We start from the raw sequence: 22,326 nt of genomic DNA, 5'->3' as shown, positions 1-22,326 counted from the left end.
ATGTGACAACCAGCGGTTGATACATTATAATGCAACACATGACATGCAACTAATTTTATGTTTTCAGATTTAATAGCTCCATGTACAAACCCGTTTCCAAAAAGTTGGGACACTGTACAAATTGTGAGTAAAAAAGGAATGGAATAATTTACAAATCTCAAAAACGTATATTTTATTCACAATAGAATATAGATAACATATCAAATGTTGAAAGCAAGAAATTCTGAAATGTCATGCCAAAAATTGGCTCATTTTGGATTTCATGAGAGCTACACATTCCAAAGTTGTGACAGGTAGCAATAAGAGGCCGGAAAAGTTAAATGTACATATAAGGAACAGCTGGAGGACCAATTTTCAACTTATTAGGTTAATTGGTAACATGATTGGGTATAAAAAGAGCCTCTCAGAGTGGCAGTGTCTCTCAGAAGTCAAGATGGGCAGAGGATCACCAATTCCCCCAATGCTGCGGCGAAAAATTGTGGAGCAGTATCAGAAAGGAGTTTATCAGAGAAAAATTGCGAAGAGTTTGAAGTTATCATCATCTACAGTACATAATATCATCCAAAGATTCAGAGAATCTGGAACAATCTCTATGCGTAAGGGTCAAGGCTGGAAAACCATACTGGATGACCATGATCTTCGGGCACTTCGAGACGGCACTGCATCATACAGGAATTCTACTGTAATGGAAATCACAATATGGGCTCAGGAATACTTCTAGAAAACAATCCACCGTGCCATTCGCCGTTGCCAGTGTACTATTGATGTAGCATACTTTGTCAGAATAGCATACCGGAAGTTGAGTTTTATAGCGGAGTCTGTCAATTTTAATTAAAAATACAGTTTATACAGGGGTATGCTTTTTTTTGATAGGCCCTGGTTTAATAAAATACAGTTTATAAAGGGGTATGCTGTTTTGATAGTTCCTGGTTTAATAAAAATAGAGTTTATACAGGGGTATGCTTTTTTGATAGGCCCTGGTTTAATAAAAATACAGTTTATAAAGGGGTATGCTGTTTACTGCTTGCAATCTTAGGTATGCTGAAATGATGTTAAAATTTAACGCATGCACAACTCCATCAATTTCACTGCTGCGCATGCGCATTAACCGAAGGTATCCCATTCTGATGGGTGTTCCGTCAGAACACCGGCTAAAACTTTATAAGTCAAAAAATAAGCCATATCTAAACATGATCCAGAAGTGTAGGCATCTTCTCTGGGCCAAGGCTCATTTAAAATGGACTGTGGCAAAGTGGAAAACTGTTCTCTGGTCAGACGAATCAAAATTTGAAGTTCTTTTTGGAAAACTGGGACGCCATATGATCCGGACTAAAGAAGACAAGGACAACCCAAGTTGTTATCAGCGCTCAGTTCAGAAGCCTGCATCTCTGATGGTATTGGGTTGCATGAGTGCGTGTGGCATGGGCAGCTTACACATCTGGAAAGGCACCATCAATGCTGAAAGGTATATCCAAGTTCTAGAATATGCTCCCATCCAGATGTCATCTCTTTCAGGGAAGACCTTGCATTTTCCACTATGACAATGCCAGACCACATACTGCATCAATTACAACAGTAGAAGAAGGATCCGGGTACTGTAATGGCCAGCCTGCAGTCCAGATCTTTCACCCATAGAAAACATTTGGCGCATCATAAAGAGGAAGATGTGACAAAGAAGACCTAAGACAGTTGACAAGAACAGGACAACATTCCTATTCCTAAACTTGAGCAACTTGTCTCCTCAATCCCCAGACGTTTGCAGACTGTTATAAAAAGAAGATGGGATGCCAGACAGTGGTAAACTTTTTTGAGATGTGTTGATGTCATGAAATTTAATATCAATTTATTTTTATTTTTCCCTTAACATTATACATTTTCTCAGTTTAAACATTTGAAATGTCATCCATGTTGTATTCTATTTATACTCCTTGCATCTCTCTGTGTTGGAGAATTAAGAAAAAAAACAAAAAAGAACAACATCAACATTGTGAAACCAAGATAGGCCATTTTTAAGGAGGCCATTTGGTTTGCTATAGACCAAGGGCCCTATGTGTTCTTAATCCAAGCCTGCTCCCACATCATTTGACCACCAGCAGCAGCCTAAACCGCAGATACAAATCAGGATGGATCTATGCTTTCATGTTGTCTACACCGAATTCACAAAATGTTGTTTACACTCTAACCATCTAAATGCCAGATAAATCATGACTCAGCAGACCAGGCAACATTTTCCCAATCTTCATATTCCAGCCCATCTTGCACCATACCACATTCAAAGTAACATAAATTACATTATTTTTGCCATTCCGATGCTTGGTTTGAACTTCAGCAGATTGTCTTGACCAACACGTGTCTATACTGGATGTGAACGTTGTTGTGCTGTCTTTTGTCATGTAGTGTCATGCTTCTCATGTCTGGTGTAGACATGGTGCAAGTCTACAAATCTAAATGCAATGACTGATTGGCTGATCAGTTAAACAGTGTGTGTGTGTGTGTGTGTGTGTGTGTGTGTGTGTGTGTGTGTGTGTGTGTGTGTGTGTGTATAGCTGTTTATATAATAGTAATTGTATGTCACTTGATATTAAATGTGAAACTGCACCTGATTTTATAGGCCTAGTTCTATTATCATGGGCTGACTGTATATTTTTCCACAATACAGAAAGCCACACAGAGAGCTGCTCTGTAAAACATACTCAATAGACTACAATATATTTTCAATGATAGGGTGAAATCTTCTGCATAGGAAAAAAACACAGCTTGTTTAAAGTATTTTAAATAAACTTAAAATAAGCAGTCAAATATAAAATTATGTCTGGGGAATTTGGCCTTGCCTACTAAAACTCAATTGAGCTACAAAATGTACAATAAGATGATATCTACAACTGTTAGTGGACAAAGTTCTAATGTTCAGATTATTAAGCACTTTACATATGCAGCTACATCGTAATTTTGATCATTTTTTCTTGTTGGATCAAGATGACATCGACATCAATGCACTTTAAGGTTTCTGAGGTTTCACATGAGAGGATCTTGACAGTCTTTTTCCTGGAGATTTTTAGACTGTAGATTTTTAGACTTTAGACTTTTAGATTTTTAGACGTTTAGATTTTTAGACTTTAGCTGTAATTTTAGACTAGGTTCGGGTCATTTTTAAACTATTGGATGTGTATAATATTGTGTGTCATGCACAGGTACTCACCAGGGTTGCCTTTTCTTCCACGTTTTCCTGGAGGACCTGAGAAAAGAGGGTAACAGTGGATTAATTGCATCTTTTTATCTAGAATTTATGACTTTGATTGGTCAATGACCACTAAAGCTATGATCAAACATACTTTTTTTTTATCATGCAATGGTAATTATGACCAATTAATTTTATGTGTTATGTAAACTCTTGTCTTTAGCAACTGGCTGTGAAGATATCACTGATCCCTTCCCCAATGTGAAAGGAACACATCCTTTTCCACAAGCTGGGCTGATAGTTCTGGTGGAAACTTCCCTGGGAGTCTCCACCCCCAGATAAGAGAGGTGGGAAAAGATGTCTTGCGACAGACACATGGAAAGACCATTTTTGCAGTCCCCTTCTGCAGCATAATAGTAGCCAAGAATTACGTCATATAGGTCCAGCCAAACAAACGCAAAGACTTCTCACAAAGTAAAGTAGCAGAAACGTGAAAAAAAAAGGAAGGCTGAATTTAGCAGATACCAGAAAGCTTTGAGAAAAGCTAAATTACAATTACGCATTTGCCGGTGCCATGGTCTAGTGAACTACAGGAAGACACTACAAAAGATTGTGTGCATTAGAATAATTTAACTACAACTGAAATACTAAATGGTTTGGATCAGGCGTCCTGTAGAGTTTAGCCTCAACCACCACTTGCCTGGAAGTTGGATCTGAAGATGGTTTAGATGCTTCAGGTGTATTTAATTAGGGTTGGAACTAAAATCTGCATATCAGTGGCCATCCAAGAACAGGTTTAGACACCCCTGGTATAGACAGTATAAATTCTTAATTTAAGATGCCACCACTAGAACAGTTAATAGCAGGATTATTTGCTTTGATCAACTGATAATTTAATATAAAAACATTTTTCATAATCAGAAGCTGCAGCCCTCCTAATGCTCTTTACTAGGAAGAAACAGCACTGAAGGTAATCTTCAACACATTTTATTGCATACAGTACTTCAAAAAGTCTATAAACTATAGTGGACAAAAAGTGGCTTTTGTTAATTTTTTGTCTGTGTTTGTTACTTCTGATCTTTTCAGATGCTCTTGCGTCTCATCTACATGGGCAGGGCTCTTCTGAGACCTTCTGGATTCATTTTCTCCACTGAGATGTTATGCATCAAATTGATCAAGTTAGTGGCAAGAGAAGTTTTCTTGATTTGCCAAACAACTGTGTGTAATAAAGATGTTTTACTCTCAGACAATTCTGTACACATTGTTCTTTTACTAATATCAAATTATTCTAATCCACACAAGCTCTTTTTTGTAGGAAAAAGACATATTTCTACCCCAACCTTTGCAACAGGCCCTGGGTTAAAAGGTGAGGCATACAAGATTAATTTATAACTTTTATTCACATAAAACCTGATTATATTAAAAGGTCTCAAAGTTTACAACCATGTCATGCAATCTGTATTTGGTGCTGTTTAGCATTTGAGGGATTCACACAAAAAAATAGAAATGATGGTCTGTGTGAAATGTTTCATGAACTGAATGACTGGTGGTTTTGAATATGTGAGTGTCATATGGAAGACATTTTCCACACTCTGCTCTACGATCTGTGGTAATCTATACCAACACCCTTATAATGTCTCTCATAAACATCGACTCCCCTCCACAGGGCATGAGCTGCGCGTGGGAGATTTATCACAGGGAAAAGGCTGGGTCAGGTATTTTTTAGCTTTATCTTTTACTTTTGAAACTACCTATTTTACCCAAATATGCTTGGAGGTAGAGTTCATTTCCTGTTTTCCTAATTGAAACCACCATAATGCTTGTCAACTAGGCTAGTTTACATTAAAACCCAAACTGCATTACTGCATTAACCAAAACATGCAAGTTTACAAAATAAACAAAGTAAAAATCTAAACATCTCAAAACAAACAATTAAGGCAGATCAGTAAAAATGGTCATGTGCAATTATAGCTTTATGTTCCAATTCAATATCCTTGCGCTTGATCATTTTCAGTACACGCTTATCTAAGAACTGCATCTATTAAAGTATAATTATAAAATAAATCTTCATTGTGAAAACAGAAAAGAGATTTTAGTGTAAAACCCAACGCCTTTTCCAAAAGCCTGTCTGTTAAGCCCTTTTGATACTATGAAAATCTCTACAAATCCGCTGGTTCATCCTCTAACTTCTAACCCAAACTCCTCTCACTTCAGGCACATATACAAGCTCATGTCTGTGTGACACAATCACCAAGTCCCTATGTTAGCAACAAATGGTGCTTTATCAAAACTCAGACTACATCAATAACCACATTACTCTAAATGCACTTTGTAGAACTGTACTGTATATCTAAGCAATAACACATGCAAGAATGCTGATGTTCAAATCAATACTAACAGCATTATTAGAAGTATAATAGCTTTTATAAAAAATTTCAACAAACAAAAAAAATATATATATTGAGAAACATTTTAGACACAAATATTGTCACTCAGTTTTTGCTACGCCAACGAAAGTAGGCTAGTCCAAACAAATCAAAAGCAGAATCTCTCATTGGATGAGTAAACTAGTTGAGCATATGACTCAAAAACTGTGTCCAAAATTGCCCTCTATACCCTTAGTGCACTAGGGCACAATATCAAGTACACACATTCAATTCCACAATGTAACTCAAATTGCATTCACGCCACAGAGTAAATATCATAATTATGAGATTCAAACTTGTAAAAGGCAATCACATCCTCGTAGAACTGGTAATTACACCTGATAACTGGGAATTCTCTGAGAGCTACAGTTTGTATCACCTGACTGCTGCAGTTTCAGCCTATTTGTTATCAACAGTGTTGCCATAGAAAAGCATAACCCCAAATCCAAGGACATGAACAGTGCAGAGTAGAACGTCAAGTGATTTGACATCACCTTTCCAAATTATGGTAATTTCAACATGGCATGAATGCATGTATCATTCATTGTCATCTCTGTGTCAAATGAATTCTGCATCTCACTAGAAGATGGCATCCCCAGCACTTCTGTATATACCATATAATAATATTAGCATGCATATAGGGGCCAAGATTGTCAACACATCCAAATACTTGCTCATAAAGACGGTCTCTTGTTTCTTAATGCTCATAAAAATGAAGATGGTTTTACGTACCTGGTTTTTTAATGATTGGTTGATTGCATAATTCAAAGACTCGCACATAAAGGTTTTTTTTTTCACCACCCACTGGCATAATGTAAATCTACAGAAAAAGTGCAAAAATAACTACCCAAGGCAAAGAATCATAGTTTAAATCTAAATCTGTTTCATTAAGTGCAATACAAATGAACCTCAATCAGACCTTCAAAATCAGTATTTAACTATAGATCTCATCAAAGTCACACATTAAATGCAGCAAGTTAATGAAATCCGGCACATTCATACAAGACATTTCCTTTGCGAATGCTTTGAGACCAACATGAGTTTACATAAAAAGGAACCAGATCTTGATAACATTTACACCTAGCTTTCAAAAAGACTTGATGTTAATTAATTCCTTAACACTTCGATTGCAAACTATTGTCAGGTGCTTGGAAAAGGGCTTTAGCCCTCCATCAGTGTTGTATTAGGAGCGGCCTGAGAATGTGTAATTAAGGGGGTCTTTTATTCTGGATTCCTTGGGCATTAATTGAACAGGTGTTATATGTTAAGATGTTAATTTTTAACACCAGAGAACAGGCTCATTTGGCAGTAAGGGTGTGAAAAGAGGGAGGAAAAGCCAATAATTGCCCCCTCGTTATCCACCCACCCACCCAAGATCAAATTCAGACCAGACTGAGATGAAGACGGCTGAGCTACATCTTAAGATATCAAGGCTCCGCTGCAGACCACTGCCGCCAACACCAACCAACAGTTTCAACTGCTACAATAGCATGTGTTCATTCTCTCCTTAAAACGCAGATGTTCTTTAACACCTTAATATGAAACCATTTTTTTTTTTGGTTACACTAAAAAACTGAAAAGTTACAGAAGATGTACATACTGTGAACAGTGTATATATGCCTACTATGCAATGAAACATCAGTGAGAGTACATTTATGGTAGCATAGTAGTAGTAGTACACTTTTCCAAACATGCTATTCTTGATCTGCTGGAAATAAAGATCACAGATTCTGATTCAAAAAGCATATTGTTCAAAAAAATAAAGTTAAACAAAGATCAAAGACTAGGATGGAAACCATGACTAAATTAACCCATTAGGCCTATCTGAAAATAATAGAAGACTCAAGATTTATACAACAGTGCTGGCAGATGTTCAAAGCACCTACCTACCAGGACTAACATGCTTCACTTTCATAAGATCTGCCTATGGAATATATAGGGTAGGGGTGTCCAAACCTGTTACTGGAGGGCCAACGTCTTGCAGAGTTTAGCTCCAACCAGCTCTAACACACTTGCCTAGAAGTTTGAAGATCTTGATTTGTTGGTTCACATGTGTTTACGTTTGGAGCTAAAGTCAGCAGGACAGTGGCCCTCCAGGAACAGGTTTGGACACCCCTGATCTAGGGTATATTTCTATTATGTAGTATTATGATGTCTTCAAAGCTTCATAAAATGAAATAGTGAGCATGGTTTGGCTGCAAATCGAAAATACTATCTTGGATGTCCAACAAAGTACTCAGGAATCTGCAATGCTTTTAAATTTCTAAAATAATTTGAAAGAAACGACTAGTTTCACACTGAATTAAATCTGAATTTTGAACTAGAAAGACAGAATTAGTTACCAATACTTTTGACAGATTTTGTAGAGTAATAATAAAAAAAGTAAAGAAAACGACTTGCATTTTTTTTTAATCTTCAAACATCATGTATTACATCCTACATATCCCCTCTCAAATAATGTTCTTTAAAAATAATCAGTATATACATGACAAGATGGTTTGATCTTTCAGTTGATTCTTCATGTTGATGCTTTATCAGTATGTCATTATGTTCAAACTTACAATGGTCTTACAAACCTCAGTATACTATGTGAAAAAAAAAAATCTATGCTACAGAAAAATACATGTTGGTTTTGGCACTAAGCAAAAATACTGTGATTGTGGTGCATTAGCTAAGGCTGTTCTGAAATGATCTTCAAACCTTTAACCAAATGCTGAACCCCTGTATCCCAGAGATCGCTGTATCTCTCTCCTTGGAAGAACTTTAGTGCAGATATATGTCTCCACAACCCTCTTTTCCTGCTACTGTCTACAGACTACTCTCATGATAAAAGACAATAAATCAAGTCTCTGTCTAGACTCTTATTTATGGGGGTTATAAATGGAAATCAAATGCTCAGTAGTTTTGCATGGAGCACGTTCTAGAGAAACCAGTATAACAAAAGAACCATGGTCCTGATTTTGATTTAATATGATCCATATAAGCTATTCAGCTGCAGTTACACGTGGTTAAAGAACTGCAACAATGAATCAGTCAAGTGATTATAGTTTGCAGTCTTTCCAGAACTCCTCTAAGAACATAAAAAACAAACCGCAGAACAGATGAACTGATGCTTTTAAAACAACTCTAAGCAAATCTAACCGAGCACATTTAGTTTCACACCTAGAAGTTTGCACGTTATGAAGAAAATGTCAGCTGCACTTGCCTGTGAACAACTCACAGCTGTGGCGCCTTAAGTGACACCTAAACTCTTTTGAGGGTTTTCCAGTCAAAAGAGCCCAAGCGTTTGGCTTTTACTTTCTTTCAGTTCAAGTCGTCAGGTTTTAATTTTCTTATTTTGTTTGTCTTGTAAACATTTGAATACTTGCGCAAGTCTATAGTCTCCAGCAACTGATGTAAACCACGGGGAAAAAACCCATATCACTTTGCTTTCCAAAAACCACAATTATTTTTATTGAAGGAGTTTATTATAAAAAACTGAATGCAGGTCAGCTGAAATTGCTGCCTCATCCTTCACAGCTGTCTCTAACAATAGCTGTCTTGGTTAATCCCAGAAAGATTGCAGGTCAGAATATCCAAGTACAGAAAAACACTGCTGTTCTTTCCCTTGGATGACTTCGAAAAGCAACATGCTCTTATTCTCATTCTCATTTTTTCAAATAACTGATGTGGAAGCAGTCCGGGCCACTATAATCTTATCATAATTGTTAACGTATGGCCTCATGAGGTGAGTGGCAAACTGTTTTACAGCCTGAGCTTTTTAGTGACATTTTGCTAGAAAATTCTAATGACAGATTGGAACACACAACCTGACTTATTCTGTGTGAGAAGATGTTTGCCTTGCATCTCACAGACAGAATATAACGTTTAGAATAAAATAATCATCCACAGACAGGATCATACCACAAAGTTTGCTTCAATATTCACAAGTCTGGTCTTACTTTACTAATAATAATGTAACCTAAGTGTCAAAGTAAATAATAATGTGTATGGCACACACCGAAATGTGTCAGTTCCTGGCACAGAGTCTATTTATAGTACATTGCCAAAATAGCACAATGGTGTCTGAATTACAGAATACATTTTGTTTGGCTATAATAACTAAAATAAATATTTGGACAGAGGTTGGATTCAAATTAAGGCACTTTATGGCATTGGATTGGAATAAACAGCTCATTTGAGCTGATGAGCAATAGGATTTGATTTTGATACCCTGGTGTTTCTCTTCAAAGAGCCCCTGCAAAGGTTGAGCAGTTCTGGGTTTACAGTAAATGTTCTTGATTTAGTGACCACAAAGCTCTGATGGGGTGAAAACTCCATTATGAAACTCGAACATAATGGATCAAGAGAGAACTACAATATAAGGAAAAACAAGCCTGAGATCAATAAGTGAACTAATGTACAACATATAATCAAATAGATTGCTTTGGAAAGAGGTTTATATAAGTGCATATAGAATTGATTGTGTTTTGTTATTTAGATTCAAACCAAAGGACGTAATAATTAAGACTTCTGAGAAAAGCATGACCTAGACCTTTCAGAAAATTGAATTTAATATCCCTTTATTAAAACAACTCGTGACAGCATTGTTATTCTTTGAGATAATTTAAATCAAAGGCCTATTTTTTGGTCTTTTATGGAATGTGAAGGTTAGGTTTTGTATAGTAGGTGTATCCACAGCTGCAGGGTTTACAATTAGAGAATAAGCCAATTTTCTCCTTATTAAGGTCACATTTCCTGGAAAGTCTGATAAGTCATTATGCATCAAATTATATTTCATAAATTCACTAATGAAACTCCAGGTCTTTTTTGGCGTGCAGTTTTTGGCTTAAAATCTGAAGGCATCAAAAGTTGTCAAATAAAATGAGATATAAGCGAAGGAGAGTAGACTGATCATTTTCTTCCCTTTTTCGTCTATGAGACCGAGGATCATACCCTTAAATAAAATATGAACGGCACCTTTTTGGCAAAGAGGAACACAAACTTTTGTTGAGCTTGATATCATGAAAAGAGCACCTATGATAAACTAGCTGAGCATGGCCAAATGTTCTCATAAATTTATATAGACACGTACAGGAGGCAAATCCATTGAGCTTATATATGGAGTAATAATATTTACCTCTGGCCTCTCCTGTCACTAATGAGTTCATTAATGAGGGAATCAATAAATGTTAATACACCATTAACATTTATGCAATTGGCAAACGTTTTTATCTGAAGCAACTTGTATTGCAATTAATTTTATCAGTTCATGTGTTCCCTGGGAATTGAACCCATGACTTTAGCATTGCTAGTGCTGTGTTTTGTAGGATTACTTCAGCCCTAGCAACACCATGGCGTGGATTTTAATCTCTTGAAATTTATAAACGGATAAAGATATCTTAAATCAAATGGAAGTTGTTTTGGATAAAAGCATCTGCCAAAAGAATAAATGTTTGAGTTACAGTAATAAAACAAAACTATAATTTCAAGACATAATACCAAGAGAATTGTGCATTTATAAAATAAATATAACAAACAAGGTGTGCTGTCTGCAGCCTTGGTCTGCGGTGATCTTCATATAGAAATGCTTCATTAAAATGAACTGTAACTCAGTGAATACTCAACGAAGAGACATGAAAAATATATCTATAGAAAGCCTGACATGTCTACTTTAAAACTAAACAAGTGCCGCCGAAAACAAATATTCTGTGATAAAGTAATCCATATGAAAACAACGTGATGTCCGTTTTTCACATCTCCCTTCATTATATCTAATGTGACCATGCCCACGCACTGAACGCGCTTTTGAGATTCTAATGTTTCACTAAAGCGCACGGCTTGAATACGCCTATACAGAAAACAAAGCAGCGAGACTTTTCAAGTTTTTTAATTTGACTCTTTGCTTCACGATGAGAGGAATAATACATAATTCACCCCAAGAAGATGTGATGTGGATTACCTCAGGATTTGAGATTTGGATTTCCTCAGAAAAAAAATAATAAGCGCTTTATTCAGCAGAGATCATAAACATGAGTAAGTCTCTTTTTATTTATTTATATACTTGTACTAGTTTTCACATATTGTGTAAACATTTTACTAGTTAGACTTTCCAAACTATGATTCCTGACTAAATGTATAATCAAGTGAAACATTATTAAATTTCAATAAAAATCGCAAGTGTATATTAAATTATGTTGTGGGATAATTAAATATATGTCCTCACATTCTTTCTTGTAACTCCTCACTCAGTGGCACAGCAGACTGAACGGCTCATTATGCAGCTCATTATGCAGGTCTTTGTCTTCTCTGGTGTAAATCGCAATGATATTCATGATAGTTGATGGGTACTCGCATATGACTTTTACAAACAAAAAGCGTCTTAGAAAATTTAAATTAATATATTGTTTTCTGTGAGCAAACAAGTTGATTTTCACATCATTTAGAAAGAAAAATTCTAGGCTACAAGCTCCAGTTCTCAAAAGTCCCGGGAACCGATGTTCTGTATGTGTTTTATGGCCTTATTCAAGTGATTTAACATGTTTAGTTTTTCACTAACCACGCATAACATTTTTTTTCTCAAAAACACAATCATGTACATGAATGAGATGCAATTCATCAAGGAGCCAACACCAGTCAGCACAAGATGGTAAGTCTCTGATACCAGGGGCAACTGCATGCTGGTACTCCAGACTCCCACCTGATTTATCGGTTCATTATCATAAGGACCTGTTTTTCTTTGACTACCCAGTAAATCTCCCACAGTTCTCTGCTTCTTCTTAACAGTTCAGACCCCTGCAGCATGACATAGTAAAGACACTGAACACGATATCATATAGCCTTTATCTTACCAATCATTTCTGCTACTCCACAAAGGTTGCAGCTTTAATGGCAAAAGACATGGGAAATAACAGAGACGAGGAAATGCAGAGACAGTTTTTGTATTTACTAACATAGTTCACGAGTTCCTTGGAGGCAGCTTGTTATTCTTAAAATAATGCTATTGTATATAAGAAAGCCTCTAGTGAAGGATAAATGCATACCAGTTGCAAAAACATTCTGAACCCTGGGCTCAAAGCATGGAGAGAAAGAGCGAGGGGACAACATCAGACCACTGCTCAACTAAACCAGTAAAGCCCAACCAGAGGAACAACCAGGTTACTAGGAGTATTTGGACAGAAATTGAATTTGCTTTAAAGTCTTCATGAAATACTTTAGTCTTAGGGTTATGCATAAGTCAGTGTGCTCCATAACAGTGACAAAATTTGCATTGAGAAGATATAAGTATTCAAAGCTAGCAGGTCATCTCTTCTGCCAAAACGACTCAATACATTTTTTGTTGTCACAGCATACTTCATCTTCTCATCAAATCTTCTGACCAGTCAAATGCTCTCTAGAATCCGAAGCGCCCGCTACTTTAGCTACTATCCACTGAAAGAAGTTGGAAAGACTGTGCTGAAGCTGCGGCTGAGATCAGTCACTTGTTCACAGTGTAGTATTTCCTGTACAGTAAATAGGTGTAAGTGATAGGGAGCAATTCAGACAGTGTGAATATGCTTTCAATCGGTGCAAATGAGGTCTGGATTCACGTTGTTTCACATGAACCATGGCAGCGCAAATCCAGACTTTGGCTCTGGTCCAGAGACGTGATCGCAAGGTTTCATATTGAATCTAGGGGGCGATCTGTTAAACTGTGGCTGTAAAATGCGGCTTTACCAAGCTCAATGTCTCTGGCCTGAGCAGACATAATCAAAACGCTATTGGCTACTTTAAAGGGGGGGGGGGGGGGGATGGGTGATCGATGTGTCCTGACCCTCTCTTCCTGTTTCAGCTGAAATTACATCATGCACACATAGAATAGCGCTGCTTGTTTCAAAGCACTTCAGGGGACTTTTAACCAATATATTGGTTATAAACTGACACTAGAGATTTTTTGTTTATTATAAAAAATATAAAAATGTTTTTAATGTATAACCCCAACCCACCAAAAAGTAGGGATATTTTGTAAAATGCAACCCAATCAAGAATCATGTGATTTGTTCATTTCCATTAACTTTTATTTATTTAACTGACCAAAGTACAAAGAAAATATGCCCAAAAAATCACATAGAATTTAGGTCTTTCACCAACTAATCTTAAGGAAATATTCAGGGAGTCCAGAGAAATCTCAGTTTGTGTAGGGCAAGGCAGGAAACCTCAGTTGAATGTGCATGACCTTTGAGATGTCACTGCATAAGAAACCATCAAGCTGCAATTTTAAATATAGCCACATGTGTATAGGAGCACTTCAGAAACCTGCTGTCATTTATCACAGTCTGCCGCTGCATTAAGAAGTGCATCATACTTATTATAAAAACATTTAGTCTGAATGCAATGTAAGTTGCTTGGGATAAAAGCATCTGCCAAATGCATAAATGTAAATGTAAACTTACATCTCTGTTATGCTAGGAGAAAGCTACGGTATACAGCCAAACCAAAATTTATTCTGACACCTTTGACATTTCTCACATTATCACAGTTTATTTGCTTCAGTTTAGAAAATTATATGACAAGAATTAAACTTTGTCAGAACAAATTCATCTAGATAACGTCAGATCATTTTGATAGAAAGGTATGTAATAAATTAGTCGAGATCTTTCAAGAAAGTCCATGGCTATTATATCAAGACAATGCCAGGTCTAATTCTGCATGTGCTATAACAGCGTGGTTTCCTGGACATGTGGATGTGACTGACCAGCCAGCAGATCTGTCTCCTGAGCAGCTGAAATCTTGTCTCAAGCAAGACTGGTCAAACATTTTGCATACACTTTGAAAGTTAGTATCTTCAATTCTCAAACGATTAAACATTGCAATTAAAAGGACAGTTGATGTGACATTGTTAAACATGCCTCTGTCCCAGCTTTTTGGAGTTGGTCAAATCTATTTATTTTAAGCTAAAAAAATTATAATTATACATTGTAAGTATAGTAATAAATAAATATGTATTTATACATTTAGATGTTTGTCATCTAATGCATAGTTAAATAAATATTTGGTTACACTTTATTTTAAGGTGTACTTGTTACTGTGTAATTATACATTTAAGTACTGTGTAATATTAAATACTTACTATATGGTTAGGGCTAGGATTTGTGTTTGGCTTAGGTTTACTTGTATGCCATTATGCATTATTTATTGTTATTGTAATACTATGTGCATGTAACATGTAACAAGAACATCTTAAAATAAAGTGTTACAGAATCATTATTTAACTCATAATTAATAGATAATAATTTTGCAGCAGTCATATTTAATATTTAGCATCAATCAAAAATGTTTTATGAGTAGAATTTTTATATTGTTGCACCCCTTTATTATGACTTAATTGCATTTCATTAATACACAGACTATGTTAGTTTTAATTTCCTAATGTTCGACCCCATTAAACTGTCAGAAGTTTTAGAAAATAATGTTTTAATTGTTTATCCTAGATTATGTGTCATTCTAATGTGTTTTTTTTTTCAGTTCAATGCAGTGGTTTCAGTTTAAAACAATGAGTATACAGGTGTAATAACGGTCAGTTTAATAAATATATGTCCATTAAATTAAGTGTGGTTTGGTGTTGGTAAAGCGAGGAAAGTTCACAGAAAAAAGAAAATTTTCATCATTAACTCACCTTTAAAGTCTTTAAAAATAAGATATTTTGAAGAATGGTTTTGACCATGTTTGTCTATAGACTACAGTTTTTGATTAAACTTTGGATTTGACCTTGTAATTTTTTTTTTCCTTTTTTCTTTTCCACTTTAATAAACAACCTAATGGGATTCACTTAACCGCTGTCCAGCTCATTCAAAATTATTTCCTCTGACCATGGTCATCGCTACAGGGCCCAAAACAAAACTCTGAATAACTTCTTTTGTGTTATCCAGAGGACATGAGGCTGAGTAAACGATGGCAGACGTTTTACTTGTGGGTTAACTATCCCTTTAATGCTAACTGATAGGCCTGTGGGGGTATGTAACACAAAAAAAGTTTGTGAAACAGTTGTCTGCGTGTGTCCTCCTGACCTCTATAGAAGACAGACACTGTGCATATGCAGACAGACTGGGGGAGATCTCCAGGTTGGGAGGTTCCAGATGGCTCCAGATGTGGTGACCTGGTGTTTTCACAGGCTGTAAACAGCACTCCCATTGGACGGCCCCAGAGTCTGAGACATTTCTGTCACCCAGCTGAACCGACACCGCTAACTCTGATATGAAAGCTGCTCAGAGGGGATCTCAGCAGGGAGGGTGTCATTGTTTAGAAAAGCGAAGACGGTGGAGAATGAGCCGGTGAAGACAGATCTCTGGCCCACAGAGGAACATTTAAGCTGCATATCCTGTTTCTGTGGTCTTCTGCTTTAGCACCCCAAGGGTTCTAGACAATATCGAGACTCCATGCGCTACATGTCTTGTAAATACTCCTTCTTTTGTGGATTATTTCAAGTGGACACATGTAGATATACAGTACAGAAGAGGGTTATAGTATACGGCTTCTTGTGTATTTGATGCATGCAGGGAATATCTTATGTGATGTGTGCATATGTTTTGTGTTTTCAAAGACTATCCTTAAGAGGTCAAAAGAACTCAAGTGCTCATAACTTTGAGAATAATACCCGCTGACAGCTCAGTAATTCTTCCCCTTCCATTAGGAATGAAAGATTGTTATTGTTATGCCACTATAAAGAGGGTTTGTATATGACAACGCTATAAATCTGAAAATGAAGATGAAGCAACAGGAGGAAGAAAAGCTATAAAAGAAACATAAACATTGGAGCAACATATGAAATGATAGAGAAGTCAGCAGAAATAGATCATTTACTCACTGTCATGTCATTTCAAACCTGTATGACTTTCTTCTTTAGAATTATATTTACATTAAGCTGCATTATTACATATTTATTAAAATTTCTTAAAAATGATTCTGAATAAAAGATTAGCTTTGAAGTCATAAAACGCTCATTTAGAGATCATCTTTAAAACTTTGTTAAACAATCTTCAGTGAAATAAATATACATTTTATAAAAACTGTACATTTAAATGTTATATCTATATTCACTTCTAACATTTAAAACAATTGGTTTTAATTTTAAGTGTTTATATTTCATTTATTTATACAAAATAGTAGACCTATGCAATTTTTATATCTGCCTTTAAAGGGGAGGGGGGGGGGGGGGGGGTGAAATGCTCGTTTTCACTCAATATCCTGTTAATCTTGAGTACCTATAGAGTAGTACTGCATCCTTCATAACTCCAAAAAGTCTTTTGTTTTATTATATTCATAAAAGAAAGATAGTCTGTATCGATTTTTCCCAGAAAAACACGACTGGCTGGAGGCGTGACGTGTGGGCGGAGCTAAAGAATCACGAGCGCCAGTAGACTTTTGCGCTGATAGCGTTTGGAAGCTGTGACATTACCGTGAGGACAAAACCAACCAAAACAAACCATGGCTAACAGTCAGATTCAGCCGTTTATTTATGATCCAGAATCAGATCCCGAGGCTGAAACTGAACGAGAGCAGCAGCAGCAACGACTCGCTCCGAGCGGGGCTCGAACACGGGTCTCCGGCATGGGAGGCGGACGCACTAACAAGGAGGCAGAGATATTTGAAGCAGTTTTACTCACCGCCTGCGGTTCCAACACAGGATCGTGATCATTTTTCATTGGGATTGCATCATCCTTAAGAAATAAACGATGTGCAAATCCAGAGTCAAACTTGCAGGGAATGCAGGGAACAAACACAAACACTTGCACAACTCCGTTGATGCTCTGTAAAAATAAACTCCATCCACTGGTCCCTTAATGCTGTTTTTTTTTTTTTGGTAATCTGTGCAGGGTTGTCTTGCCCTGGCAGCCAAAAATACACTTCTTTTGTGACATTTCGCGACGCTCTCGCTGTGATCAGTGAACGTCTGTTGTGCTCTCAGTGCTCTGCTATACAGGAGCGCGCGCTCTTCCGGCAGACGTGCCCTTAGGACCCATATAAGGAAATTCCGCTCCATCTAACGTCACACAGAGCCATACTCGAAAAAAACTTTCCGAAACTTGTGACAAACCGGAAGGAGTATTTTTGGAACAGAAATACTCCTTCAAACGTACAACTTAATTTTTGAAACTTTGTCCATGTTTAGCATGGGAATCCAACTCTTTAACAGTGTAAAAAACTCAGTATGCATGAAATAGCATCCCCCCCCCCCTTTAATCAGTTATCAGCCATAACATTATCAAACCGTGTTATAATATTGTTGCATCCCTAATTACAAACCCAACAGTATTTAACAGTATTTTATATAACTATTTAAGGATATATATATTTTTTACTTGAAAAAAATAATCTGAAACCTAAAATCAATTCAACATAATTTCTGCTGACCTGTTTTTAATAAGACACAGTTTGTGAGTCATCGCTGTTTACAGAACATTTTGTTCAAGCACTTCACCCATCAGAGAGCAACTCAAACAGTAAGTGAGAGCAACCTTCTATTAGTCGACAGTAAAACCGCCACTTTCAATAGAAGTGCTCTGATTCTCTTCTCCTGTGCTTGGCCGTTTACCACAGCATGTTTCCTTTGGCACCACAGAACACAGTTAAGTTTGGAAGTGCATCATTACAGTATTAGTGAAAAATGTGATATGTATGAGTTACTCGGTTAATAAAGGCATGTGGTGCTGGCATCTTTCCTGGCATTTCATATCTACTGTATACTTAAAATGATCCTGGGACTGATATTCAACTACAGATTTGATCTGGACTGAAAAAGAGGATTTTTTTTTTCTTTTCAAAGGAAAATTGCGGAAAGATAAAAAGAAGTCTCTTATCCTCACTAAGGCTGTATTTATGTTAATAAATAAAAAAAATATTTGAAATATTGTTACAATTTAAAATAATCGTTTTCTATTTTATTTAATATTGAATTTAATCCTGTGATGGCAAAGCAATTACTCCAGTCTTTAATGTCACATCAAATCAAAGTGTGATACTTTATAAGGAATTTGTATTAAAATAAGTAAATAAAATAAAATCTTAAACATTTTTATTGACCCCAAACCTTTAAATGGTATTTATTCAAATTTTGTATCTCACCCTACCTCAATCAGATCAAGTCAAGTCAAGTCTGCTTTATAAATGTAATTGAGGATGATTTAGCATTTTAATGCAAGGGGGAAAATTGATGACATATTTGTGGACAGTTACTGTATGTATTGATATCTGTCTGGCGTCAGAATATCTTATTTTAAATATTTTTTATTGATTTTTTTTTTTTTTTTACCGAGGAGGTTTTGAGTACTGAAATGAACCATTTTCATTGAACAATGAACTCTTTTATCTAAAAGAAAATCAATGAAAACTTGATTCCTCGTGGTATGACCTCTTTAAGTGAGGTCATACAGATGGAAAACCCACAAATCTACTGACATAACATACGAAACTGTGAAAAGACCTTTGTCTTTTTTTAGGTAGAGGATTTACATAAAGAGACTGAAGTATATCAGGATTCACACAAGCTGCCAAGACACATCAAAATGCACCATCACGTCTTGAGGAGAAAATGACGACACACAGTAAATAGTGTGATGATTTCTGTAAAGCGGTACTATACAGGAAATTTGCTATACCACATCAATGTTTTCTTTGAAATAGCTAGTACCTCTTTTCTTCTCTTTCTTGTGCACACAAACACAAATACAGCAGTGGAAAAATATGTCTGACCATATGCAAACTAGATCTGGGATGAGTTGTCCACAGATTCCAAGACGGCCATCTGATCTTCCTGTCTCCTTCAGACACCCCGCTTAGAAATGACAGGCTTTGTAATTCAACAACAAATACTGAACGCCCCATAAAAGGCCTGAGCATTTTCTCCATCTTTTGATTTATTTGGATCTCCGACATCCAGCAAAGCATGAATGAAGCCACATAATGAAGTTTTAGAGGTATGTTTATCTTTCTGAACAATGACATCCATTGTCTCCTCAAAGACATACTTGAGAATACTGCATATAATAGTGAAGTATGTTTTCGTCTATGTGCACATAATTGATTTCATTCCTCCGCTGTTCCAGATGGGGGACAATAGGGTTTGCACCTATCATGTGTTCGCATCAAACTGTTAGTCTCTGGAGAAATTATGGGCTGTAAAGTCGACTGCTCCATCTGACTGAAGGGTTTAGAGCAACTGGGATATTTACATGCATATCAAAAGAATACGCTCCATGTGCAGTGATGACATCAGAGTGAGGCGGACGAAGCCAGCCTGATATTACGAGGAAAATGCTTTTGAAACCATAACAGGCCTTTAACTGCCTGTCGATGGCTGTGGCATCAACATATTTTAGCAATCGCGTTGCTATGAAGAGGCCCCTGCAAAAGGGAAGTTTTTTCTGGACTCCAGATGGACCAACAAAATGTGCAATATGAACACTGAAGTAGAAATTAGCCGTGCATGCGTGAAATGATTTATCCACCTGTTTGGTGTATGAGTGTCTGTGGTAGATATGATAGACCAGGGCAAAAAGAACAAACATTCAGAGGACCACAGCATGCACTCAAGTGTTGTGGATATGTAATCTATGGCCCTCAATAAGCACTATTAGCAAACAAATGCTTTCATTTCACATGAGAGAAAAGAAGTGTTGTGATGAGTGCGATTTTTGGCATTCAGTCACTCCATTTTGACATACAACAATAGTTCATAGTGGCCAGAGGCTGTCAAGTTCCACAAAAAAAAAAAGAAACACAAAAGTAGTCCATATGCCTCGTGCTTACAGAATGTAAAGTCCTTTATAACATTATGATAGCTGTGTGTTACAGGCAAACTGAAAATTATTGCCATAATAATAATTGCCCTATCCTGTGGCCCAAATTTGCATATAGAATAAAAATGTTAGGCTGCTACATAAAAACAATGAATGCTTTTTGGCATCAGTGATTTTTAAACAGATTTTTAGTGAATAATATAGATTCTGACACCTAAATGTGTTTTGGAAAGGATGTACAAATTTTGTGCCTATGATGGTGTTAGTTGTCCAATAGACCTTCATTGGTTTCCATGCAACTTGCCAAAAAGAGTTAGCTAAAAGATATAAAATCTTTCATGTATCTTGTCAAAGACAAAAATATGAGTTATATATTTGGGGTCAATCTTAGTCCTAACAGAGGAGGACATATTTTATTTACACAGCAGGCAAAGTTCTCACGAAGAATAAATATTTTGCAAATAGCTTAACAAAGAGTTTTTGAGTCTGACATATTTATGTCAGTGCTCTAAATGGAGTTTTCACACCCAAGAAGACATTCTTCCTCAAATCCAAAGATTTAAGGGCCAAGATAAGGGCCGGGATTAGTGAGCATGAACAGAAAAAAAAATAGTTTGCTTAATGATTTAGTATTTTACACAACTGGACAACATATGCGATCCAACAGATCCACCCAACATATATTTGGACAATCAAAACGTTTGAAGCATTTGTAGTTAGCTTTTGGGAAAAACAACACACTTCACAAGAATAAAGGACTGATTTCTGGCAAAGCTTAAGAGAGCCAAGGCCAAAACAACTGAGGCAGGGTGAGGACTAACAACATCCAAAATAAATATGGAACAAGCTTCTTCTTTATCACAGTAGAGTACAAACATCGTTTTGTCATGGTTATGAAGTAAACTGTGTTTGTTGAAAATGCAACATGTTCAATGTTGAAAGTTGCCCTATATTGTGCCTGCCAGACTGACATATAAGCCTGACCACAGATCTGCTCCTAACTTTAACCATACTGAGCCTGGAAGGATATTCAGAGAGGTAACTTGCGCATGTTGTGGCACAATAAATTGCTTCCAGAATTACTATATCAACGTGATATATTCAGGAAGTAACTTGAAATGAAACATATAGCCATTGCAAATGATTAATACAACTCATTACTTCTTGTTACTTTAAAATTGACCTGACAAAGAAACCTTCTCATGAGGGACAAGAGGTTGTGACCAAAAAACTGATATTTCCATGTGCATTAATTTAGGTACAAATAGAAAAATCAGTTCAGAAGTTCTGCCCTCATCAGTGAGCAAAGGAAATGGTCCCTAAAGACATAACAGAATAACACAAGACTACCAAGTAGATTTCCCAGAAGTCAAATTACAATCAGCTATGCTGTAGCAAGAAAATTCAATGTAATACAATCCAGACACGCTCAAATTTGGGTGCTGGATGATTGGTTAGGGTAAACATGTTTATTTTAAACTATAATGCAGTCTACTAATGTTTGAAGCAGTATTATGGGCTTACTACATGTTAAGCTCAACAACATCTATGACATGCTTTTGATTAACACAGATAATCATTTTCAACTTTGCAAACGCAAACAAAAAGTGTTTGCAGAATGATTGTACACTTGTCTCAGAGACTTCCACTGTAAGAGCATAACTGGCAACACAATTAGCACAATTCTAGTCTGGGTGGAATGATGACAGGGTTACTCATCACATGTTGATGATACCTTTGACCTTACAAGGGATAAATGTTTTATAGAATGAATAGATGAATGTTGATTATAAATGTGTCTATGATGGATTAGAAATATATATATAGCCAATGATACCAAATTATGTTATATACCAGGGCTGTTCAACTCTGCTGTCCTTTGAATTTAGATCCAGCCCTAATCAAACATACCTAAATCAACTAATCAGGGGCCTGCTCCATAAGTGCTTAATCTAGAAAACTTGTCATT

The 22,326-nt window shown here is 36.4% G+C and overlaps 1 protein-coding gene and 1 long non-coding RNA gene across 2 annotated transcripts in view; one reads left to right on the top strand and one right to left on the bottom strand.

Moving 5' to 3' along the window:
- The window catches only part of LOC127985671 (uncharacterized), a 124,367-nt gene extending 119,975 nt beyond the window's left edge, over positions 1-4,392 (top strand). Inside the window, exons 2-5 of the long non-coding RNA XR_008160679.1 lie at positions 3,192-3,248; positions 3,402-3,525; positions 4,100-4,148; positions 4,265-4,392. This is a non-coding gene — a long non-coding RNA (uncharacterized LOC127985671). The remainder of the gene's footprint in view (positions 1-3,191; positions 3,249-3,401; positions 3,526-4,099; positions 4,149-4,264) is intronic.
- Positions 1-22,326, bottom strand: part of LOC127985668 (collagen alpha-1(XXIII) chain-like) — a 100,788-nt gene that overhangs the window by 43,587 nt on the left and 34,875 nt on the right. The window contains exon 3 of the mRNA XM_052587718.1: positions 3,200-3,235. Coding sequence (XP_052443678.1) covers positions 3,200-3,235 — 36 coding nt within the window. The remainder of the gene's footprint in view (positions 1-3,199; positions 3,236-22,326) is intronic.

Source organism: Carassius gibelio, chromosome B21 (assembly GCF_023724105.1).
Source record: "Carassius gibelio isolate Cgi1373 ecotype wild population from Czech Republic chromosome B21, carGib1.2-hapl.c, whole genome shotgun sequence".
Classification (NCBI taxonomy): Eukaryota; Metazoa; Chordata; class Actinopteri; order Cypriniformes; family Cyprinidae; genus Carassius; species Carassius gibelio.
Note: the sequence above shows the minus strand (reverse complement) of the source record. Positions and strands in the feature narration are given on the sequence as shown.